The following is a 26,000-nucleotide window of genomic DNA, read 5'->3' as shown; positions in this document are numbered from 1 at the left end:
AAATCCTTATGAGTAGGTTTAGTGGTAAGTGGGGCTGTACTAAGTAAGGACTTATTTTCTCTCTCTGGGTTCTTTCTGTGAAGCGAATTGGGTAAAAATCCTCCCATCATTGTCTTGCAGGAAGGAGTTTTGCATGAACTTTTCAGACAGGGTGCTCAAAAGCCACGGGCCAATGTTTTCACCGACTCGGATAATTTTTGTTCCCCTGGAAGCATTTGGCTAAGGTGCACAAGGAGAATAGTGCAGTCTCACAGAGATTTTAATAGGAAAATGAAACTATCTACTGGCAGTTTCTGTGCCTCCTTACACTGCTGAGTGTAGAACCTAATAGTAAATTCCCCCTTGCATTTGTTGTTTTTCTTGCTCTCCCTCTTTGAACTCTCAAGGTTATTCAGTTATTTTCCTCACAATTTCATTAGGAAATTTGCCAAAAACATCCTTTCTAGGCAGCTGTCTCTGGACCTTTGGAGGCCAGCACTAATGTGCTTCCAGTCTGTAGGGGGTATTTGGCACAAAATTATGAACTAGGCCTTCAGTGCTTCAGGGGAGAGAGGAGAAGAGATCTCAAACATTTTACCACACCCAGGTGCAAATTTCTGCTCGTCTATGAGCATTCAGAGGCTTTCATCTCTGGCTGTACCTGCTTTGTCCTGGTGCGACGTCTGTTAACAGCAACAAATTGTTGATAGGAGAGAATTATAACGGGAGAATTATTTTTCTGTCGAGCAAACGCTGCTTTGAGGGAAAGCTTTGTGTGGGAAGGAGTAATTCTAGCAGTCTTAGGCTGTTCCGATATAATTTTTTAATGAGGCATTGATTTGGTTTTTATTTATTTTAAAGCAATGCTCGAAGGTACCGTGGTGTTGCCCGCTTGCAATACTTCATGTAAAATGGATGGAAATACTAAATGTTTTGCCCAAATTAATACCGAGTTAAACATACCGGAAAAAGCAAGAAATGCTTTTCAGTGCTTTTTCATACGCCGCTTAGCGATATAGGCAACTGCCGTACCATATGTACATATAATGTATTTGTCAGCCTAACTGCTTCTCTTGTTTGACTAAACTGTCTCCTTCCAGCCACCCACACAGAATATGCCTATGGGTCCAGGAGGGATGAGTCAGAGCGGCCCCCCTCCGCCCCCGCGCTCGCACAACATGTCTTCAGATGGACTGGTAGGTGGGGGCCCTCCTGCGCCACACATGCAGAACCAGATGAACGGCCAGATGCCTGGTAAGTTTTTCTCCTCTAAGACATTAACACCAGCGTTGCTTAGCAACTGGAACGACATGGGGGCTCAGGGGATACTAGATTGTTGATGACAAAACTGCTTTGAATGCCCCCGAGTACGAGCTCTCTTAGAGTTTGTTAGCTACAGAGCTACGTGACCTGTATTCAGTGTTTATCAGGCTGCCCTTGGGCTTTGATGTAGCTGACACACAGCATTCCTCTGATGAACAGAACTGGCTAAATTTAGTCTGTTTGAAACCATGCAGTACAGCTGGCTTTAGAAGGCTTACTGGGGAAAGGTATTGGCCTGTGGCTGAGTGAATGCAAATCCTTCCATAAAAAGATAATGTGAAATCATCACAAGTAAATAATTAGATAATAATAAAATAGATTCATTTTACCCACATTCAAAACTCACTCCGTAAATATAAGGGAAAAAAATAATTAGTTCACTTCCGTACAGAAAGTCACCAGTTGCCACTAATCCTCTGTGTTCTTTATTATTGAAGACATGTTGAACAGTAAGGGATTTGTAAAGAAACAGCCTCCAGATTATTGTTCTAGGTATAAATTTTAAGTCTTTTTTATGCCATCCTGTTTTGTAATAAAAAGAAAAGTGCTTGAGAAGTCAAAAACAAAGCAGTGAAACAAGATGATAAAATTCCACATTATATCTACCAGTACTGGCTTTGGGCTAACTATTCCCTTCAGCAGTCAGATCAGAAAGGAGGGAGTCCTGGAAAAAGCATGCTTCTTTATAGGGAGGCTATTTTCCAGAATTTCCACTCATAAAACCATACTGGCTCTTCGGTGAGTGTTGGCTTTCAACTTAAAATTACATTCCCAGGATTGCTTTTGTTCAGGACCCCTTTTATTTTTTTGTACGGAGGAACTTTTCATACGAAAGCTCTTCAGGGCATTGATTCTTACAGGAAAGGAAACTGCTATGAAAGGATCTTTGTATATTCCCTTCTCACTGGTCACAAGGATAAACTCCGTGACAATCAACACAGCTATAACTACGCAAAACTTTAGCTACAAATATAAAGATAGGTATGGTTTCTAATTTGTGTTCAAATCTTGATAAAATGGACTCTGATAGTGGCAGCTTTTCTGGAAAGAGTAGCTTAATAGCATCAAAAGATCTTGTGAAAGAAGTAAATAATAGATGATCTAGAGGAGAACTCAGTTGCATCGTATGTGTTGGTCATTGTTTGTGCTTGGAAATAGAAAGAACAATATATGCTAGCTCCTTAAATAGGGCAGAGATATTATGGTTGAGGAGTCTTCTATCCATCTAAGAACCATCAGTTCCCATGGAGAATAGCATTGCTTCTCACAAATCAGTCTCTTTGACCCTCTAGTGTAATCATATTATTGTTATTATAATGATCTTTTCCAAGGAGAAGGATTACTAAGTCACAATGTGAGCATAATGACTTCACTGCAGAGCCACAGGGGAGGAAAGTCACTCCTTAAACACACATATTTTGTAATTAGATAGAATAAGAAAAGAGTGCTTATGAAGATATGTGAAAGGTAAATAGATTTGTTTGGGTATTCACCTAGACAAATGCTTAAAAACAGTTTCTCACTAAGCTTTAATTTAGCCTTTCTTCCCAACATATACCTTTTTTTGAATGTCTCTTCCTTCCCGTCTGTGTTTAAGGTTGTCTCTGAGGATGTGAAGATAAACAGCTTAGGATGAGGGCATCTCTAATATTGGGAAGGCATGCTAAAATTGCTTCATAGTTACACTCTGGAGAAGGGGAAAGAGAATCATCTCATTAAGTGGATATCTAAATGTTGTTTTTCCTTTAGTGCTTACTAGTTTGCCTGTTCGTGAGTCTTTCTGTATTTTGTAGACACATACTTGCAATTATTTATTCGATGTATACATTTGCTTTCTCTTTATAGGGCACTTAGTGTAAGATTACATAAGATGCTTTATGATAGAAGTCAGATACAAAACTTTAAATAACTGAAGAGATGATCTGTCCTGAAGGAGTTCAGTGCAAGACATGAGAATCCAGGGTCAAAAATCACAAGTTGCCTGGAAGAAATAAAATCTAGGTTTTTAAAATTGCTAGCTCAGGATTTCTGGTAGGCCTCATCCGAGTAGGGGCTTCCAGAGGACTAAGTATGAGTGGAAGGACTGATGGGATGATTAAAAGAGCTCTCTAGTAATAGTGCATGAACTGCTGAAAAGTTCTGCCACAGACCTCTCCCATTACCTAAAGGGCAAAGGGTGATTTTTCTTACATTTGTGTTCTGGCTAATAAAGAGCCTGAAGTACTGCTGAGACCCTTAATTGCTTCCCCTGACAGATAAGTGTCTGTATCCTCTTATCGGTGAAGACAGTCAAGACAAGCCTTTTTCAGCCTATGGTGGAATTTGATGCATCTGTACCTGTGACAGATGATAGGTTTTATCTGGAAAAAAAAAAAAACAAAAAAAAACCTTATGTGAAGAATTCTGTTCATTGAATTTGTGATGCAGAATAAGGGTAGTGCATGGATTTGGAAGGAAATGATAAAAAGGTTCTTGCTGATGTCAAATTTTCTCTCTGATTTCTTCAGCTTGTTTGATAAGTAAAAAGTTGAAAGATAAGACGACCTGTAAGGTTCTCTGACCTTTACCTTGACAGTGGTAGGTATCCTTCCTGAATAATGCGTGCTTGTATGTCTCCAGCAAGTTCTTCCAAATTCTTCTTTGCTTCCTACAAATGTAGTCTCAAATGCACTTACAGCTTAGTCTCAGGACTAAGATGCTATCTATTAGCATTTGAGAGTTAACTTCAATTTCAGTTAGGTGAGATACTTATTCCACTAGTTTTAGTTTAACACAGGATCTAATTAGTAAAGTATTTAAAGCAGTTACTTTAATGACAGATAGGCACTTCTTGTCTCATTCATTCATATTCCTCTTTTCATGTTCTTTGTATTTCATTAAGAAAAAATAACTGTTGTGTCCTTACATGCAGAAGAACCTCCTGAAGTATATTGGCAGTGATTTCTTAAATGTGGTCTTCTTTATCATTTGCAAGGTTTTTTCCATACTATTATCTTAGCTTTACCTCTGTCCTTTTCCTCTAGCTCCACACTAACAAAATTCTGGTTTTGATCCCAGAAAATACACATGCCTGATATTGCCTCTGCCCACTGTTTCTTGAGTGCTTTCTTCTGTTTTGATGCTACCCTAGACATTAAGTGTAAAATAATTTCCCTAAGGGGCTGGTTTATGTGCTCAGCAACTTCTCTCTTTCTGTCTTCCCTTTCCACTTCCTATATTACTGTTTTTCAAAAACATATTCCACTGTGTACTTGGTGAGCTCTCTAGTATCTGCTGTAGACAGTTTCTTCCTTTAAGAAGAAATCTGAAAAATAAAAACAAAACCACTTCCATGCCCTTACTTTCTGACACTAATCCTGCGTCTTCCTTTCCATAGGAAATAAGGAAATAATAATAGAGGAAGAAGTCTTCTTGCAGTCCTGTAATAGTTGCTTGTTACCACAGTCTGGAGCTTTTTTTTCACCTTAGCTTTACTTCAGCACGATGATCACATGGTTAGCGATGATCTCCTCCCTCTCTGTAGTCTGTGTAACAGTTAGACAGTATTGAACAGACAGTATTGCTAACCGTTGTTCTTTGTCATGGTCATCATCCTATTTACTGATTTTCCTGCGTTTGTGGTGGATCTGTACAATTCAGTAATCTCTGCTTATCTTGTTTTGTAGGAGCAGTGAACCTTTATTACTCTTTTCACTTTCCTTGATAAAATAAGCTTGCTTGTTTATTTCAGCAAGGTGTCTTGAAAGTGCAAGAGGATAAACATTCTTGAAAGTGTTGTATTTAATAACTTTTTTTTAGTTTTGTGATTTGGTGTGACTGCATTTGTCTGCTGTATAGTGCTTAATATAGAACACTTTTTCTCCCCCTGGTTTTCTTTTTGAAGGACCTAACCATATGCCTATGCAAGGACCTGGACCTAACCAACTCAATATGACAAACAGTTCCATGAACATGCCTTCAAGTAGCCACGGGTCGATGGGCGGCTATAATCACTCAGTGCCATCCTCACAGAGTATGCCAGTGCAGAATCAGATGACCATGAGCCAGGGACAGCCAATGGGCAACTATGGTCCCAGACCAAACATGAACATGCAACCAAACCAAGGTAAATGAGGTGCTTGTTTGCTTTTGCCAAAAAGGAAGCTTCTCACTCAGACTTTTCTTAACAGAACTTTTCTTGTAGATATCCTTCCCTAAATGCATGTCCCATCTTTCTAGGACTCTACATCTCTATTCTCCAATGTGCCAATGAATTTTTATATTTGCAGACACTATTTTCTGGTGTTTTGTGAGAAGATGGGATTAAATCTACTTTCATAGCTTGTAAATTTGAACTACAGTTTAACTTTCCTAGACTTTACGCTTCTAACTGTTATTATTGTTTGAGTTGATAAAAATATATCTGTGCTCTTCAGTCTCTTGGGCGAGCTGAAAAATTGAAGTCCTCACATTTTTGTACCTAATTAATCTTTGTTCTTTCCTGCATGCTGTTTTAGCTCAGAATATCTGTTAGTTGTGAGAAATAAAATTCAGTAGAGAGTAGAGGATTGTTCCTGGTTCTGTTTTCAGAAGATGTCCTTGTGTATATAGTAAAATTCAAAACTAATTTTGTATCTAGGATATTTACACAGCAGAAACTGTTGACAATATGGTCCTTGGTGAAGTGCAAAGACATCACAGAATTAAAATACTCTATTAGAGTCACAGCAAACCAAATTATTAAAATGTATATATACTGGTTATTTGTATGAATGTCTTCAAGTCAGCAAAAAAGAGGTATTTTCTGCTCAGCTGTTTGTTTGTTTCTACACTGAATCTAGACATACAACCCAATAGAAGACATCCTGCAGAAGCAAGACTTCAGCTTACAGCAATTCGGTTTGGATTTTGTGTGTTGTTTTCCCTTTTTAATCTGTATGAGTTTACAGAGACTTATTAGCTGAAGTGTATGACTTGGGTTTTTTTGTCCCCTGATGCTGTAGAACATTTTTTTGTATTTTTAGGATTCTCTTTAAAATCATTTGGAGGAAAAAAAGTACTCCAGTGATACAGGTTCTTATCACAGTGTGGTCTTATTGGAGATATAGGCTCACTTTGTTTCATAGATGTCATCTCTTTCCGAGGTGTACAAATAGAGCAATTCGCACTGATCTGTTTGGTCATTACATCACTGAGATGTTCAAAACAGAGGAAAGATAAAGATGATACGAAACCAAAAATGAGTCAAGATAAACCAGCTGTTTCTGCAGCTTTCTTACCAGTAGTGAAAGTGGGAAGTCTGATAAGTCTTCTGTTGCCCACATTCTTACGGGCATTTTTCTTAAATTTTAATAGTAAACCAATAGTAAACCAAAAAAAGGTAGGTACATAGCAGAGGAAACCATTACAAGTGTGAATATTTTTGATTCTCAGAACTCTCAAGTTACCTGTGTATTCTATCCAATACACAATGGAGTAATTTTGTAACCATAGTAGGATGCTTTATCAAAGCCCTGCGTATTCTGTTGAAATTTCTTAGTTGCAGAGAGTTAGCAATAAATACACAGCTGTTTTTGTGAAGGAGCCATCAACTAGGTTGCTCCATAGAAAAAAACTTACTTTGTGTGACTATCTTACAGTTTAGGACTAGGGATTATTCCATCTCAAAACTGTGTTCTTTACTCTTCCTCGTAATATTCCCCTGTTGTATTTTCAGTACTCTATCAAACATGGAAGTTGCTCATTAGGAGTTAAGCAGAAAAATACTTAAAATGTTTCTGTTCTGAACAAATAATAACACTGAAGTGGCTTTTGGGAATAAAGCAGTATCTAACCAAATTATAGTTTCAAGAAGAAGAGCAAAATATCTTGTTAGAACATGAGCTGATATTATTGCCTTCGCATAACGTCACAGGAAGTCCTTCTGTCTGTTTAGGCTCATGGTTTTACATCTTATTTAAGGCTGTAATTTTTGTGGAAGCTCAACAGAAATGGAGAGTCATTTAGGAGAGTGGGGTGGAAAAACTGCATTCTTTAAAATATTAATGTTGCACAAAAACATTAATAAGTAGAGCATTTCTTGTGTAAACTATGAAATGGTTTGTGTTGGAAGAGACCTTTACCATCAGGTAATCCAGCCCCCTTGCTTTAGGGCAAGGCTTTGAAACTGGTTCATTAGTAACAGAATAATTTAACAGGAAGCTTGTTTTGCTGTTTCAATGAAAATACTGTTCTAAATTGGCCAAATTTCAAATATCAGTGAGAGAAAATGCCTTTGTGTCTGAAGTTGAGGATGCTTGCAATGTACTGGTAGTTAAGTTTTTTGATACAGGAATATTCCCAGACAAGTTTACTTAACACCTTTTCCCTATCTTCTTCTCTTAATTGTTGTATTTGTTGTGAGATTTTGTGGCAAATTAGTAGAAGCATTTTTGTATTTTCCCTCTCCTGTGGCTCCTAGACAGGAGGGAAAAAATGGCAGGCAAGTCTGTTGTAGGTGGTGAGATAGTGAGAGATAAAAGTAGGTAGCCAAGGTCCAGTCTGGCTAAGGGGACTCAGCCAAATGCAGTCACTGCAGGCTTCTGATTTAAGTGAATGAGCAGTTAGGAAATGCATTGGGATGCAATTAAAGCAAAAGGTACATTCTGCTCACAGAGAATCAGAAGTGCTTCTGGTAGGTTCTTGGTCATAGCAGGCACAGTATTTGCAGGTAGGCCAGCAGTCATCTATTGTTGTATGTGTGTTACAGCATGTGCATGTCAGCATGCAGAAAGAAGAGTTAAACTCACGCAACTAGTGAAGGGTCTCTCTAGCCACACAACACTCTCTCTTAGGAAGTATCCCAGGTACAAGAGCTGCTTTCCCTTCAGTGGCTGGCTCTTTGATGAGCGCAGCCTGGCTCCGCTCTGGGTCCATCCCTTCTGGTCACATGGAGAGCACAAGTGCAAGCAGTGTGCTCCCTGGGCCAGGCACACCCCTTCACCGGGTGCTCAATTACCATTCAAGCTGCAACCTGAAAGTTCCCCTGCAAGTTAGTAAGTGGATTGTGACTGATTTCTTCATTAGGACTGTGTGCTGCCATTCAGAAGCAGAAATGAGGCAAAATTTTCTGAATTTTGGTATTGCTGTTAGGAAGCATTTGTGAACTCATAATCACATTTTACTTCTTTTCTGTTGAAAATAAGAGATTCTACTAGTTCTGTCAGCTAATAGCAGCGCTAACTCAATATAATGCTAAATATTCCAGAAGATAAAGTCTTAGCATGTCAAGTTGGCTATTAAAAATTAGTAGATATTTTTGACCGTAGTTTTTCCCTGTATGGATTCCTGATCTGTTAAGGACTGAGTTAGATGATGAGATTATAATAGCATCTGATTTCACAGGAGTATTTTCATTATGAAGATTTAGGCATTTTAGTTATTAATACTATAAGAAAGCCCATGAGTAAATTAATAACTCTGTCTTCAGAGCAGTATTTGAATTGGCATGGCATCTCATGCTGAACAATTAGGAGGAAACAAAATATTGAATAGCTTTTCAGTGAATAATATCTACTGTTACTGAATGAGGACAGGACTTGTAGAAAAAAAGCCTGCTATCATATAATAGAAGATGACACTATAATACATGAAAAGATTTGATCTAACTTTTGAGTGTTCTTAACATGTTTTTTGTGTAGCTTTTAGCAAAACATCTTACTGTATGAACACATCTTGAGAAATATGCGGCTAGTAGGAAAAAACAAAAAAGTGCTAATTAAGGAATTGAATACTTAGTACAGAAGCCATTGTGGGATTTTCTTTTGGTCTACTCTTTATTGATTTACACTAGCTTTATGAAATGTTAGCCATAGAAATGTGTTAAATGAGAGTGGTTTTCACATAGGTGGTCAGTCTTCTTACAAAAGAGTTTTAGTCATTTTGCACTTAAGAAGTGGAATATTCTGCAGGTGACATTCAGAAAGCTGCTGTAGCAGCCTGGGACATCTGCGTGGAATATTGGATACCCTTTCATAAAGGAAAGGAGCTGATTGACTAGGAGGAAGCTTCTTTTTTGTAAATGCATTTCTGTTTCTGTATGGGAAGCTACTTATGTCGAATGCAATTCTTTAACTCTTGTCAATTTTTAACTTTTCAGAAGAGAGGTGTAAGCACAATTTTCTGGAACCCAAAACTGATAATGAAATTGCTTTTATTTATATTGAAAATGTCTTCCATAGTCACAGATTCATAGCTCAAATGCTTTAAGAGTAAGGACCAACAAAGTAATAGTTTGACAATCTCAGAAGTGTTGTTTCTCAGATCATCTAGCTATATCTTGTTCCCATGCAAGAAAAGCTTGAAGCAAGTGCCAGACTCCCTCAGGTATTATTTAATGAGCATTATGCATTGCTTGGGGTGAGGGAGCAAGACTGGTTTCCTTTTAATAGCTGAGCCCTACATGAAAATGTTGTGTTGACTCAGTTATTTACAGAAGACTAGTTGATGACCAGTCTGATGCTGAGATATTTTTGATGACAATTTCACTGATACGAATTTAGGAAAATTCCAGAAAGTTTCAGAGCTCTTTGTGTTACAAACAAATATGAACGGATCACAGAGACAGCTGACTAGGCTGGTGTGGAATACTGTATCTCCTTTCATTGACCATAGAGTGCAAGGAACAGAAGGATGGGAACACCAGTGTTACCTGAAATAGAAAGATATTCAGGGTATGACAGATCAGGATAAAAACTTTTGTGAGGTTGAGGATCTTTTATGAATTTCTTGCTGTCTGTTCATTCCCATGGAAGAAAAGTCTATTCGTTTCAGTACCTGAACTGCTTTACAGTAGCTTTACAGGTACCGTGAAGTAAGCAGGACAGTCATAAAGTTTTGGACATATAAGGTAATATATATAAAAATATGTTATAAAAAATTCAGAAAAAAAAAACTGCTTCTAAATTTTCTGAAGTGCTGGTGTGCTACAGCTGGCTTTGTAGCATGTCTAGCTGTGGATGAACTGCAGTTCTCCTATCATGAAAAATAAAAGAAGACAAACAGATGTCACGGTTCTATCATGTTTGTTCCGTAAGAGACATGAAAGGCAACAGTGGTAACTAGTGGTTTTTTTTTTTTAATTTTTTGTCTTTTTTATTTTCCTTAAATGACACCTTAAATAATGGTTCAGTTTAAGAAAAACTTCGTGGAGAAAGCAAGTGTGAAGAAGTTTCCACTTCCTTTAATTGCAGCCTGATATTAGGAGTAGCAAAAACTATCCTATGGCATAGAGAAACTAGACTGTGTCAATAATCTTGAGAAAAATGAAAGTTAAATTTACCCTTTGCTAGATTTCCTCACTTAGCTTTGCAAGAATTATCAACATATATGTTTTAAAGCAAGTGTTTACTGTAATTTTTTTTTTAGTCCTAAAGGAAAACAATGACAACAAACAAACAGAATTTTGCTGAGGGCTACTGTATTGCTAGGTTTATGTTTTGTTTGTCCAACAGCGGACTCCAAGGTGAGATTTAGCTCCTGGCATGGTGTTTTTGCTAATACTCTAGATGAGAGTATCCAGTAGCTTTATTGATGCCATAAGAAGAGACTTTTTTTAGCAACAAAAAGTGTTTAGTTTTGAAGACTAGAGAAACAACAGTTTGTTTTACTTTTTTGTTATAACCAACCTTCCTTTAGCTGTTGGATTGGAACAGCAGAGTCATTGGAGTGTAGATTCTCATTTTTCTGCTTCTCCTCCAGAAGTTTCAACTATGCTAGCAGTTATTCTTGCCCCCTTGTAGCATTTGCCATCAGTTGTTTGTTTTTCAGCAGAAGACAAGGCTAAGTAGACATTTTAAACTGCTAAACTTTTGAGCAGCTCATTCATCCTCAGTGCATTTCCCAAATGTATTAGGTTTATCTAGGGCCCGCTTCTAGTTTGCTTTTTCTCTCTATTTGCTTTGTGTGTCCAACAGCTAGGTTGTTGGATTCCTCAGGTAGTTTCTTGTCAGGAAATTGCCCCAAGATTAGCTTGATTTTTAAAAAGATCTGGAACCAACCTATTTTTACTTAAATGGTTATACCTTTTCTTTCTTGTGTATCAGTCCTTCTTATGAAACAGTATCTGGAACAGGAACAGGTTTTTTATTGGTAGGTGCAGAAGACTATTTGAGTTGAGAAGCATCTTAGAATCACAGAATTCATAGAATGGCCTGAATTGAAAAGGACCATAGTGATCGTCTAGTTTGAACCCCCTTGCTGTATTCAGGGTTGCCAACCACTAAACCAGCGTGATAATGTAAACTATTCTTTGATTAAATTTTTAAATTAAATTTTAGAGGGAATAATTCAGTTTCCACCTTTTGTCTGACTTCCTTTATACATTCACTCACTCTGTGAGCATGATATAGATCTACATTTGGCATTTTTCAAATTGGCCACATTCTTCACAGACCCTACAAGATTATTATTTTCTTGTATCTTTTTATTCAGGCTTTTTTTCCCCAAGAAAGTTTCCAGTCTGTTAGCATGGGAAGGCTATCTCCTTAATGTACAGAAACATTCGTAGTTTTTTGAGTTTTTACTGCCTAGTTAGTTTCTTGGAAAGCCCATAGTCAACCCCTGTTCCTGCATATTCACAGTGGAAGCTCTATGCAGTATTTTCTTGCGCTCTCTTTGGGCTCTGTGCAAATAAGATATTTTGTCTCTCTGAAATTTATAGACATGTTTAGATCAAGAACTGATGATCTTAGGCTTTTGACTTAAGCTTTGTGAAGGGGTTCTCTTAGTTACAATTGTGCCATATAAGCATTGTATGATGAATAAACATAGTTTCATTTTAGGCCTTTCCAAAAGAAAAAGCAAATTCAAAGTTCCCCCGCCCCTCAAAACTTCTGCATAAAATGTTTCTGGTGTGTGAGATGATGGAGACCGTGGTTGTTCTCCTAGTTATCTTCGTAGTGAGAGGGAGTTGTGAACCAAACTGGAAGGAAGCCAGGCACTCAGTTATTAACACAACACACAGTCTGATACAGGGCACTGAATTCTCACTGTGGCTCTACAAAGCGTTAATGAAGTTCTAATTTAAAAAGCAAACAGAAAACCTCTACATTGCACCATGGGGACCCAACACATTTTATCACATTGTATTGTGACTAATATTAATATTGTTAATTAACAAGCTTTCTTGAGATCTAGGAATATTATGGCAAGAAGCTTTTATTTTTTTAAAGGCTGCCTCATCTTTCTCTGTACCTCTAAGCAGAAAAGCAATGAAATGGAATGATCTAAATTACCTCCTTGTTCAGAAAATCAAAATCTAACATATTTTAAAGTGAAAAATAATTATAGTATCAAAATATAAACCTTTTTTTTAAACTTTAATATCGGAACATGGAAACTGTCGCCCTGAAGAGTAGAAGCAGAACGAGATCATTTTAAGAGTGGCCAGTATTTATCTTCAGAGGAAAATTAAGCTTAACGGAACTAAGGCCACTTCACTTCTCACTGAGAGATTCCACACAGGGGTTTAATGGCTTTAACTAACACACTTTGAATTCATACCATTAATTTGGCTTAACTTTCTCTAGTAACCCCACACAGAGGGGACCTAAGTGACTTTGTATTCCATTCCATCTGTAAACCCATTGTTGGTACCGACTGTACCTAGCTAGTTCTGTAGCACTTAGGTCTTACATAGGACTTACTAGTACTCTAGCACCGTGTTCATAAAAGAAATAATAAAAAAGAAATGCAGTGGCAGAAACTAGCATACAGTACAAGTAGGTGGCAGCTTTTTTCTCTTGAAATAGAGACAAGGTGTGGTTGTTCTGTCTGATATTTTGATTTGTTTTGATTTTTTTTTTCAGTGAGAGTAATTACTTTCTCTTGTGTAATTACAGTGTGCAGTGTGCATTATTTTTTTCAGTTGCCACATTATAAAAATAAATTGTTTGAAAATTTTAGCTCTTTGTCACAACTCTTCTCATATTTTAATACTCTTCTGAGGAAGTGAAGAGGCTATTCTTCATTAAAAGTTTGATCAGTGTAACCTACGTTCACATGAAATGGCTCAGTCATCATTTTCATTGCTGTATTGTGTCAGTGGGTCACTCTTTAACTGTCTGTTTTCATTACTGGTTAGCATGATTACAGGTTCAGTCTTAACCAGGTTTTCTTGGTTGATAAAACACGGGCAGTACGTGATCTCTTGTTCTTTTTCTGTGGCTCATAGAAATTTTCAGAAGCTTGGTACTGAAAGATTTTTGTACTAGGCTATGTGGGACTATTGTGTGGTGTCAGAGCATATGTTCCTGTGGGTCTTTTTGCATATTGTCTAACTCAGTTACGCAGGTAGTTTGTCCTTACAGGCTAAATAAAATTGTTGATTTTGTGGTTAACAGCTAGGTGGTTTGTTAATGGACTATAACAACAACAAAAAGTGTATTAAAACTATGCCCCAAGGAGTTCATAATGTTAAACAACGTTTCCACAACTTGTCAAGGTTTCACCATCAGGTATTAATCTACATTTTCTTTGCAGATTCTTTTTTAAACAAACATAGAAAAATGAAGAACATTTCAGTTATTTGTGCTATGAGTAAAACTGTGTCTGTAGTTCAAAAAAGACGTCTAGAAAGCAATCCTACGTAGTGTGAGTTCTCTTTCATAACTTGGTTACTGAATTCACTGTGTACATTTGCATAGGTGCAGAAACAACCAATCTGCATGAAAGAACTGAAAGTAGAGACTTTTGATCTGCTTTTTAAGGTGGAGTTACAGAAGAGATATTTGTTACTTTTCTTTTATAGGTCCAATGATGCACCAGCAGCCTCCTTCCCAACAATACAACATGCCACAAGCTGGTAGCCAACATTACCAGGGACAGCAACCACCTATGGGAATGATGGGCCAAGTTAACCAAGGCAATCACATGATGGGTCAGAGACAGATTCCTCCATACAGACCGCCACAGCAAGGTAGGTCTTCACTTCAGTGTTCTTACGTCGATTTTAAATATCCATCTTTAAAATTATTTTTAAATCACTTTCTTGCTTATCAAATCTCAGTGAAATCATTGGGTGTTCCAGTTACAGACTTTGCAGACTCTTTTTTTTGTTTATTGTAGCAACAGGTTACTGATATCACAATTAAATTTGAATACAAGTGTTTCTTTTGTGTTCTTTCTGACAGAAAGTATCTAAAAGTATGCATCTCATTCTGATACAGATTCTGTTTCAATATTAAAACCATAGGTATAGAAAAAGAGTGAAGTACCTGCTTGGTTCTGAATTTGCTCGGTTACAAAAAAGGAACAGTGTTCTGCAGCCTTGCTTTTTTCTTTTTTTCCTTTTTTTTTTTTTTTTTTCTTCCCAGTCCTTTTAGAAAAAGAGTATCTTTATTTTTAATGCTTGGTGCTGTTACACGTGTTCCTAAAATGATCTCAGAACTGAAGTTTGATATATATGTGCTCGATCTGATGCAGCCAAACAACTGTATGCTTGTGTGTGTAAAATTATATAGAAATGTTTTTTTTTGTTTTGTTTTGTTTTTTTTTTAAGTCAAAAAGATAACATATGTTGTCTGAAATGCAACAATATGGGTGGGGAGTACATTTGAGAAATATTTCTCATAGTAAAATCAGAAAATAGCAGGCTTTATAGTAGAGAAAACAAGTTATTTACGTATTGACTGGTTGTGGTTTTTCAGGCCCACCACAGCAGTACTCAGGCCAGGAAGACTATTATGGGGACCAATACAGTCATGGTGGACAAGGTCCTCCAGAAGGCATGAACCAGCAATATTACCCTGATGGTAATCTCTCATAAATGTTGACTTTCCCATTTTCTATACCTGCCCAATATTAATGCAGATATGCCCAAAATTAGGGAATGGGGCAAGAGTAGTAATGGAATATCGTACCTCATATTTAGAAAAGCTTCCAAATTCAGAATCGTTTATATAGTTTAAGTTACTATGAGTAGTTAATTTTACAATTTAGAGTATGTAATTTGTAATACTCCCATTTGAAACTATAACAACAGTTCAGTATTTCAAAGTAAAAAATCTGTAATTGGTGTATCTAAAAGGAGGGATCTTTAGTATGTCTAGTATAATTGAGATTAATTAAGTCATAACTTCATTATAAATAAAAGAGGGGGTGATATCCTTTTAATAAAGATTCTACTGAAATGGAAGAACTTGCTTAAGAAATGTGGGGTTTTTTTCTGTAAATATTCTATTTTTTAACTTAGTGCTCGGTTTTCGTGTCACACAAATGTGTTCTTGTTGCTGTTGGTATGGACCTTCAGTGTAATTTTCACAAAGGAATGGAACGGTCCCTGCCCTGAGGATCTTGTAGTTGTGAATCCTCCTTAGAAGTCCCCCCCCAGGGCTTTCGAGGCAAGACCAAAACTTTGAATTTCATAAATCTGTCCTCCTATCTTGTGGAATTTAGATGCTAAAGACTATTGCATTGTGTTGTAAGTTAGAAAAGTTGCAGTTGACCTGTTTTTAGACTGACAGAGACTGGGAGAACAAAAATGTTGAGTCATGACTACTGTGAGAATTGTGTGTGGAAGAAGTTTTGTAAGAAGTTCAAGGAATGTGGTAGATGTTAATGTCTTTTAAAAAAACGTACACAAAGCTAAGCAGTGTAATTGTGAAAGCCATTACTCATTGCAAATAAAAGGGCACAAGTTAGTTATCCGAATTTTTATTTCTATTAAATTGATTTTAAGATACAACAAGCCATGCTTATATAAGTTTACATGTGTTATTTTTGGAGATAAATGTGTAAAGTTCTTTTACAGTGTGCATAATTCATAATTATGAAGCTTTCATTTTTGAACTTGCATGTTATGAACGTGAACTTTAAATGATTACTGTATATTTACTATAGTGAAGGCAATTGGACATTACCACTGACAGATCTGTGGCAGCACAGAGGAATTCACTGAGAATTATTCCTTCTAAAGATTCATTCTTTATCGCTACCTCTTTATCACACTTCTATTGAAATAGAGATTGTATTATAAGACTTGTGTTAATGATTGTGTATTTTATTAGGTTACGTCCATGAAGTGCTGTACACTTCCAGAACTAATTACAAAGACCACTTATTTTTATACTGTTTTCTCCTATACTAGCTACTTGATCTAATTTTATTCAGAATTTAAACAAAATTTCAGCTTCATTTCTTGACCAGAGTAGCAACGCAATATGTTTTTTTCATCTGTAAGATATACTTACTCTTAAAGCAGCAAACATGTGGGATGCTTACTGCATGTATTGGTTTCATAATCGGAGATACCTACTGTCTCTGAATAGAAAAGTACATTTGTAATGATTCTGCTCAGGACTGGAGGAAGAGGAAAAATTCACTAAGGCTTGTAGGAATTATGTTTGTAGGGAAAAATCGACCTTGAGAATGTTATTTTTCTGTCACTTCAAAGCAAAGTTTAATGTAGACTGTAATTCATAACTTCATTGAGCTTTATTTATTTTATTTCACACTGCTTTTAGCATATGCTTTCAAATTGGAGATCAGCAGAACAGGTGTTAGACAAAGTATGATAATTGCTTTCTTTGTTCATTCTAATTTAATTCAGGTTATTTACATGTGAAAGGCCTAAATGCTTTTTTTTTTTTTGAGTGAAAGATAAAGTACTTTTTTTTCCCCCAAAAAGAATTAGCAGAAGGTTAAGATCATCCTTTGCTGTGATGTTACTAAAACTACTGCTTTAAGTTTTTTTTCCTGTCACATGTTAATTCAATATGAAAGAAAATCATCTTAATAAAACTTTGGCTAATACAACTGAAAAATATTTTTCATGTATATCCAGTTGAAATTTTTTTTCATTTTTCTGAGAAATGAAATATTCTTAGGGTTTTCACTCAGAGGCCATTAACGTTTCTTCCTGTCTCTTGTCGAATTGATGTAGGTCATAATGATTACGGTTATCAGCAACCGTCGTATCCTGAACAAGGCTACGATAGGCCTTATGAGGATTCCTCACAACATTACTACGAAGGAGGTATCTATATACCTTCACACACATACGCACATACATTCCCTTTCCTCCCCCACCCGCAACGGGAACAAAAATTCTTGCACAACACAACTTATACCCATGCAAAGCTCTTGTAGAATACTAGTTGCTGGCTGTCTTGAGAATTGCAGGGAACTCGAAGCATTCGGAATAATTTCTTGCAAACACCTAAAATATATAACCATAATTTGCCATTTCTAACAACAGTAAAATGACTAAAACACTTCAGAGATTTTTTTTTTTTTTTAATCTCAATGGAAATTTTTATTTAAACATAAATTTGTTGGTTCAGTTCTAAACCTTTTTGTGCGTGTATATATTTTCTATAATTATAGTGCCGTTAGGAAACAGCTTGCTGATCTTGTGTAGCTAGTCTGTGCTCTTGTAGCTGTCCTTAATTTTGTCTTTTTTATTTTATTTAGTATAGTCATGATCATATGACTGTGATGTTCCAGTAAATGCAATGCTCCTTTGGCAGAGATGCTGAAAATGCTGCAGTTCAACTTTGCAAAATTGGCTTTAACTGCAGTTTGTTTGGCCGAATTCCTTCTGTTTGGTTTGAGTTTTCTTTGTTTTGTTCAGTTTTTGAAATCAATATTGCATTTTCATTTTGTTCTTGTGTTGTTGGCTGTGCATCTTAAAAGGAAAAATATTTAATAAAGTAAGCACCTTCAGTTGTTTCTTCTTTCTCGCAATCGTCTTACAGGAAACTCACAGTATGGTCAGCAGCAAGATGCATATCAAGGACCACCCCAACAGCAGGGTTATCCACCACAACAGCAGCAATATCCAGGCCAACAAGGCTACCCTGGACAACAGCAGGGTTATGGTAAGAACCTGATGGTGCAGGCAGTAATCAGAGATAACACTGAGAGGTCTTCATATGTTATTCCATCTTGGTTTTACTGTATTGAAAGGCCGGGCTTGTGCAAGAAAGCTGTATGCTCTCAATTTCAATGGAACAAAACAAGAAAGTGTAGAGAGCAGCATCTGTTTGGAGGTAGATCTGTTGGCAAGATGGGACAAAGTGGTTGCACAGAAAGCTGAGCAATGTCTAGATACTATTTTCAGAAGTGTCTGTAATTTAGAAAAGCTCTATTCTGTCCTCTTGGTGAGCTCAGTCTAGAGGGCACAAAGTTGGCAAAGAGCCACTTACATCACTTCATCTCTGGACTTGGCATTTGGAACAAAATCTTTAAAAACAACAAACGAACAAAACCTCTTCTTAAAATTCATCCAATATAGATGAATCATTCTATTGAAATTCTTGTTCTGACAAGTAAAGAAATGAGCAGTAGCATTACCTATAATGTTTTCTAAGGATTTGTCTTGCAAATGCTCGTGCTGATAGTGCAAACCGTGTTATGTATGGCAAGAATGAGAAATGTGCCACAAGTTAAATGATGAATTCTTTGGATTCAAGGAGAACTCCCAAACAGGAAACTTAAAGTAGTAGTATGTAATTTTCGTGCACCGTTTGTGATAACTGTAAGTCAGCAGATAGTACTAAAAATATTGCTCTTGTTTTTGCTTATTGTTGCGTATTGTAAAGCTGTACATATTTATCTTAAGGGATGCAGTGTCTAGAAAGAGATCTCTGAAATCTAATTACATGTATTTTAATTTTAGCTTTCTGGTAGGTTTGTATGCTAAAGACTTCCAGCATTGTGGGAATGTGTGGAAGTCCATAGGTGACTACTGTGTAGACAAATGCCAGGTTTGCCCCAAATCCAGTTACGTTGAGGCAATTTTAAGGAAGATCCACTGACATTTATAAAATTTCCTCCATTTGAATGTTATGGAAAAAATTATAGTTCTAAAATAATGTTTTTGTTCTGCTAAGCTTAATATAGAAACAGAATGAAGATCAGAATGAAAGTCTATCTAGCTCTCTATTCTGATTAAGAAATCTAATGTTCTGAAAATTTAGTTAAGAAATACTAGAACAAAACAATGAAGTCTGTGGGAGCTACTTTTTTGTAAAGACAAAAATCATGCTTTTTTAGTTTCTTTTTTTTTTAAAAGTAAAAATAGACATTGAAGCTCTAAATTAACAGATTCCATTTCGTTTTATAGTATTTATTACTGAATATTTAGAATTCAACCATAAAGTATTACCATGAATAAATAAAAGCCAAGCTTCATTTGTCAGATGAACACAGCACTTTTTAGGATATAATACCCTTGCTCGATTTAATATTTAATTGCTTTCTAATTTGCAAAAATAAATCAGCATCTCAGTCATTATTATCAATCTTTAAGGTTTTCTTCCACTGTTCAAAGCAGAAGCTGTATAGTTCAAGGAGATGTGAGGCCTGAGGAGAATGGTAATACGCTAAGGAACTTGTCTTTGCTAGGTCATCTTTCTGATTGTCTCGTAGATCCGAAATTACCATAAGAGTTACAGACTGATGTGCTTTTAATGTCCAGTGCCTGTAGCTTGAACAGCCCTCTCTTGTACTGAGTCATCTTATTGGTAAAACGTAACTTTTTTTTTCTGATTAAAAAAAAAAAAACACCTGTTTTTTCTAAAATCCTTCTCTAGAGTTACAGCTCTTCTCAAGTCTGCCAGTTTTTAGCAGGCAGTGTTGAAGTATCTAGTATCTCTGAAATATACAGGACATCACATCTCCCAAGGTAGAAGGGGATGATTTTAATTTTCTTTGAAAGATGTCTTCAGTGCCTGATGGTAGTAACATACAGCTTCCATTGATTGACTGGCTTAGTCCATGTGAACAGTGACAGAAAGTTTGTCTTGACAAAAGAGCTGCTTCCTTTTACAGCCAAAAGAGGCTGGAGCTGAAGTTCTTTTCTATCTTGTTCCTGTAAAGTTAAGGTGTTGAGAGGAGGGGGATGTAGGCAGTGCCTTTTTTCTTCCGACAGTAGCATCTACCGGTTGTGACATCACGCATTTTATGCATGTAACTTGCTTTCCTCACATCCATGATTGCTTGCTGTGATGTGGGAACTGACTTTTTGGCAGTACAGCATTACTGATCTCTTCAGAAAGTCCAAACACAAAATGCAGTTGTTCATGTGGCTGTTCCTCACATAATGAAGTTGTGAACTGGAGCAGCATAGAGTAAGAGAAGAGTGAGCCTCCCTAAATCATGGAAAGTGCTCTTGTTCATGGTTTGTCACATCTTGCTTTTTTTTCTGTTCTGAGACCTTATGTATGGAGCTGCATCCATTGGTAATTAGAAAAAAAAAAAGTTGTAAATTTTCTATGGTAGGAGCACAACAAGCATTGTCAGCTAAGGTGCTTTCTGGGATTAGTGAAGCATTGTCCCTGATAATGCTTTTAGATAGCAGACCTGATTTCATGGTAGAGATACTTCTTAGCCTTGCTCGGTTGTGAAACCCACTACTTGTACCATTTTCTTCCTGATTCCTTAAGCAGTCTTAATTTTTTTCCCTTTTCTTTCTTTTTTCCATTTTAACATTGTTCAGGCCCTTCGCAGGGTGGACCTGGACCTCAGTATCCCAATTATCCACAAGGACAAGGCCAGCAGTATGGGGGATACAGACCCACACAACCTGGGCCACCACAGCCACCGCAGCAGAGGCCTTACGGATATGACCAGGTATTCTTTCACTCAGTCAGAAAGTTGTGATTCTTACACGTTTACTGGATAATTTTGGTTTCTTTGTGACATGTTAACTGATGAATTGAGGGGTGTGGTCTCTCTGGCATGTGTGTACAGTTTTCAAGAGTTTATTAACAGTAGAGTTATCCAGAAATGTTTGTCTAGAAGTGTGCTTAGTTATTCTTTTTTGAGCTTGCAATTTGGCAAAGTGAGGCCCTCCAGACAATATTTGCAGACCTTAAAAATTAAGTTCATCTGTTTCATAGCTGACTATGAAATGACAAATCTGAAAGTTGAGGTTTCTAAATCTCTTAATCTCGTGCTGAATTGTTTAATTGATTTTCCCACAAACACAAATCTGGTAATCCTCGCAGCTGTAGAAGCAGCTCTCACATACAACTAAAGTCCGTCTGACTTGTATAGCTGTGTGGGGAGCTGGGAAACCCATTTTGCACAGGTTTCCTCTAAAGAGTAAAAAGGAATACATGAGAAAGAAGTAACATGAAAATTACTGGCTTCTTTCCCATCTCTGCTAAGGTAAGTTTAAAACTAACAAGAATACCCCATCAAAACACTAGGATGGAGTTGTACTGGAGGACTCCTGTAAAAAAAAAAAACTGTTGTCTTACTGTTGAAACATAGATTTTATTCCTATAGAACATACACAACTGTAAAAATAAATCTTTTGCAATATAAAAAGTTCAGAAATGTCGTTGAAACATACAGCATTATTTTCCTTGGCATAAATAGAATTGACCTAGCTAAATATATTTAAGAGCCAGTGTAAATCTTAGTGTTTAAAAAGATCCTGATATGTCAGTAGAATAAGAATTGAATTCTTAAGAACTTTCCTTTGGAAGTGAGATAAACCCCAATTACTTGCGTTTCTAGTGGAGGACAGCTGGCTCCCTCCCTACAGAAACTGAAAAAGACAAGGAAGAAGAAACAAGCAGACTCTTTCAATGTGGTAGTTGAGAGATGCAGTTACTTTTCCTAATTATTTAAAAGATAAACTAAGTACTCATGCACTAAAACAGTAACTCCCTCACGTAAAGTGTTAGCTGCATGAATATGCTTTGGCTGTGGCACACGTAGGGTCAAGGGAACTGAGTTTCAGTTTGCTGAGTTTCCTCCAACTTTCTTAGAAACAGAGATAACAGATAACAGATAGATCTCTCTGTAGGTATGCTGTATGTGCAGTCTAAGCTTGACAGGAAAACTCAATTATAGAAGACCTCTTTACAGTTCTGTGCTAGCCGTTCCCAGAGGAATTCTGCTGCTTAAATTCTCCTCTGGCAGCTGTTCTGAAATTTTTCTTCCTGACTGATTGGTATATTACAATGGGAAAACTGACATTGCAACATAAAAATGAAATTGAAAGTATTGCCATATTGTGATGGTACTTAACATGAAATAGTGTTGAGACTGCACTTATGGAGGACATCCACTTCAGTAGTGCAGTATTTGTTTCTGCAGACCTTGAACACTATGGTGAAGGATCCTGTTAGGCTGGTAGGAGTGAAGCTTTCATTTCTGCCTTCTCTGCATTATGTGATGTTCTGTCAAAAGAAATAGAGAGAATCGGCTAATTTTGGCAATTGGATGTACATAATAATTGATTCTTGTAAGATAAGTTTTCTAGTTGCGTTCACCGGGTTGTTCCTTGGTTTTTGAGCTACACGTATCACTCTTTTTCTGTGATTTTTGATAGATGAGTATTTTTAAGTGTCACTGAAAGCAGGCTGTTTGAATTACTTGAATTTAGGTGACCTTATATTTTTAAAATAAGTTTTGAAGTCTAGGTGGGCAGTAATTTCTGTCTTTCGTTTTTTCTGTAGTGTTCTGCGAATTTCACAGCAGTGTATTAAACTCAAAGTCATACTATTCTGATCAGATTTGATTGCTGGCTTTAAATGGATACCACGTTGCCTTAAAACACAAATGATTTTAACTGAGATGAAGCTCTGTACTCATCAACTCAGTTCGCCATTTGTTGTCATTTGTGTTCAACTTTTAATGTCATAGTTTGCTTGGAAGATCTTCTGATTTGAGCTTTTATACGGGCAAATATACCTTGTGGCCTAATTATGTATTTTGAATTTTCTTATAGGGTCAGTATGGAAATTACCAACAGTGAAAAGTATTCACATTCCGGTAGGCAATATCTATTAGCAGCCATATTGTCTTCTCAGCACTGTGGACATCTTCCTGAGATGAAAACCTCCCATTCCATCTAGTTTTTGGAAAAAATCTTGTGGCTGTTTTACAGTATACGGTCTTCATGGGTTAACTGTTAAAAGACTGTAGATTCTCAGAAGCTGATTTCACATCTCTACTCTAGATGGCAATATTGGACAGAAAATACGTGACATAGCAATTTGCAGTGAGTTGAGAACTGTGTATCCAATAGACTGTTACAGACTGAAAGGTGCAAACAGCTTTGTATGTTTATGAAGGTTATGGGAATTTAATATTTTTTCCACAGATTTTTTTTGTAGGGGGAAGGGGATATGCACACTTTTTACAGCAGCAATATTTTGTATATTATGTTCTTCATGTGGTGAATATGCAAGAGAGTACACTACTCGCTGGACAGGATAAGAAATCTACTGTTAAAAATGGGTAGGGTCATGATAAGTGCTTGATTCTGTAAGTCTCAAAATGGTGTACAATAAAGATAACAGTGAAAAAAGATGAAAAGCATCGTACATCACTGATAGGTTCATGTACAAAGAATGAGAATCCCAGTTATCTAAATGGGAGCATAATTGAGGACAGTATAATATAGTCTTGTGCAAAGATTAATTTTTTAAGCTTTCCAATTTTTCTGAGTGAAGCATTTTTGTAAAAACTATTTCTAACATAGTTTGACAATTTTCTGCAACATTTTTTGGGTAACAGGATAAACGTTTGGGTTGTATTTATCAAGTGTTTTGTCACGGCTTTGCATAAGCAAGCTGTAATCCCTCTTAATAATTGCAATAACAAAAAAAATGACAAGTGTTAATTTTACCTGGCTTAAATATGCAAAGAATTTGAAAAAGAATATGGAGGACAGGACTGTATTGTGTAAGTGTATTTTAACCTTTAGTTTATAATTTGTATGTATCAAATTAGCCTAGAAGACTTTGTAAAACCTATCTAAACTTTCCTAACTGGGAGTTAATATCTTTAGAAAAGGGGGCATTTTTTGTGCGTGTCCATTTTTCTTATTGGTTAACATGAGACCAAGGGGTATTTTATAACATGAAAAATAAAAACCTGTTGGTGAGGTCAATGCCAAATTTTGTTTTGAACTGCATTAACGCTTATAGTGTTGCATGCAAGATAGAGGCAGCACCTTGATCAGTAGCATAGTACACAAAAAAATTGGTTTTGGGACTGTCCTGCAACTGTATATCAGATAAATAAATGAATATTGTTTTGTGCAGGAATATATGTGTTCAGGAATTCCTGGCGACTTTTTATGGAAATGACAAAACTTAAGATTAGCCCAGGAATAAAACCTTATTTTTTCAATTAGAGATCATGTTGAGGGGAAAAAATAAAAATAAAAATGTTCCTGACATCTCTGACAATAGAGACAGAAAACAAGGTTTTCATTTTTTTCATCATTTTTTAAGAGAAAACAATTTTCTTAAAAGTTGGTTGTTAAAAAATACACATCAAGGTTTGAACAGTTACGGCATGAGGAGCATTATTATGAATGAAATGCTTGTAGGTTCTGTGCCAATTTTCCACCACTGTGTACTTCGTTGCTATTTAAAACTGTACTCCATCAGTTCTAACAGAAGAATAAATTATTTGTGATTTTAATTTTCTCATTTGTTTCTTTAAATTAGATCCCTATCACTCTGATGTCTCATCTGGAGACTCTGCTGTGAGTTTTTATTTTATAGAAATTTGGCCGGGATAACCAAGCTGTTTTTGCATTCTAGGATTTTATCAAAATTCTCTTGCCATGGCCAAGTTAATTAGAATTAACTGTTCAGTAATCAGCGTGTTGTGTAGGTTGTTTGTTACGAAATTCTTCCTCTGAAAATGTAGGTCCATGAGGCTATAATCAAGATGACTGAATTAGATAAATGAGTTGAGGAGGCAACAATGTGTTGAACCCAACCTGGTGTAGATATGTTATCTCATTTGAAATAAGCTCAACTGACATTAAGAAATAATTTGTCTTGCCAGCCCATCTTCTGTTGTCTTATTCTCCTTTTTAATGGAAACTAAAATTGCAATTTTAATAAGCAGAATCTCCTCCAGGGTTTCCCTCCTAGAGACTACTGCATTTGCAAGGTTTAATTGTTTTATAACAGTCCTGTTTCGTAAAACTTTTTAATTGGCGGTGACAAAAATTACCTTATTCCTCTGATATTATGCCAGCAGAACAACTCAAGAGGAGGTCGATCCATTCAAAAGTGAGTGTTTCTACCAAAGTTATATATTAAAAAAGAAACAGTTCTCCCTAAACAACAAAAAGCAGGAATGCACAACAGGAGCCTGGTGACGAAAAACAGCAAGATGGCTTAGTAATTATTATTAATTAAATAAAGTCCAACCAATGGCAAACTAATGAGAAAGGTTTTACATTGGGCATTTTGCATACAGAGTATAGAAAGTAAGAGCCAAGTGAGAGACTGACAGAACGTTTCTGTGTGCAGAAACAGTACAAATGTCCAAAGAGGAGCACTTAATGAATTAAATGATTTGTAATTATTGTAGTGCTGTGATTTTTTTTTTTGCCATCGTATTTCTTTTTAGGTGATTGTATTTCCCTTTCTGCTCTGTGAATGACTCAAAACAGGGAGAAGTTGGCTCACTGTTCAAAACGAAATTGACTTCACAGTGTTCTAACCTAGGGAAACAAACATGCTCCTTTATGAAGCAGGACAAATGATCTCTCTGCAAACAGTCCTACTTTAGTCTTCTTCAAATTAGTTCAAAATGCTTAAAGTAATTAATTTTCGAGAAAATATTGCTGATAAAGGAGGCAGGGACTTGGTGCAAAGGTATCGTATTTCTGCAGTTCTCACCATAGAGGATGCTGAAACATACTTTCATTTGGTTAAATAAATAAATAGATGGCCAAACAATGATTCCACACA

General features: G+C 36.4%; 1 protein-coding gene across 5 annotated transcripts in view; it reads left to right on the top strand.

Moving 5' to 3' along the window:
* The window catches only part of SS18 (SS18 subunit of BAF chromatin remodeling complex), a 41,741-nt gene extending 17,030 nt beyond the window's left edge, over window positions 1-24,711 (top strand). For 3 of the 5 annotated variants that reach the window (XM_085220920.1, XM_085220918.1, XM_085220922.1), the window contains 8 exons: window positions 1,080-1,233; window positions 5,186-5,407; window positions 14,069-14,236; window positions 14,967-15,071; window positions 17,201-17,293; window positions 18,015-18,137; window positions 20,759-20,892; window positions 23,006-24,711. In XM_085220920.1, the coding sequence (XP_085077046.1) occupies window positions 1,080-1,233; window positions 5,186-5,407; window positions 14,069-14,236; window positions 14,967-15,071; window positions 17,201-17,293; window positions 18,015-18,137; window positions 20,759-20,892; window positions 23,006-23,032 (1,026 nt within the window). In that variant the 3' untranslated portion in view covers window positions 23,033-24,711. The remainder of the gene's footprint in view (window positions 1-1,079; window positions 1,234-5,185; window positions 5,408-14,068; window positions 14,237-14,966; window positions 15,072-17,200; window positions 17,294-18,014; window positions 18,138-20,758; window positions 20,893-23,005) is intronic. The other 2 variants (XM_085220919.1, XM_085220921.1) reach the window with 2 other exon arrangements.
* The last annotated feature ends 1,289 nt before the right edge of the window (window positions 24,712-26,000 follow it).

The sequence above is a fragment of the Meleagris gallopavo genome, chromosome 3 (assembly GCF_905368555.1).
Source record: "Meleagris gallopavo chromosome 3, MGAL_WU_HG_1.1, whole genome shotgun sequence".
Lineage (NCBI taxonomy): Eukaryota > Metazoa > Chordata > Aves > Galliformes > Phasianidae > Meleagris > Meleagris gallopavo.
Note: the sequence above shows the minus strand (reverse complement) of the source record. Positions and strands in the feature narration are given on the sequence as shown.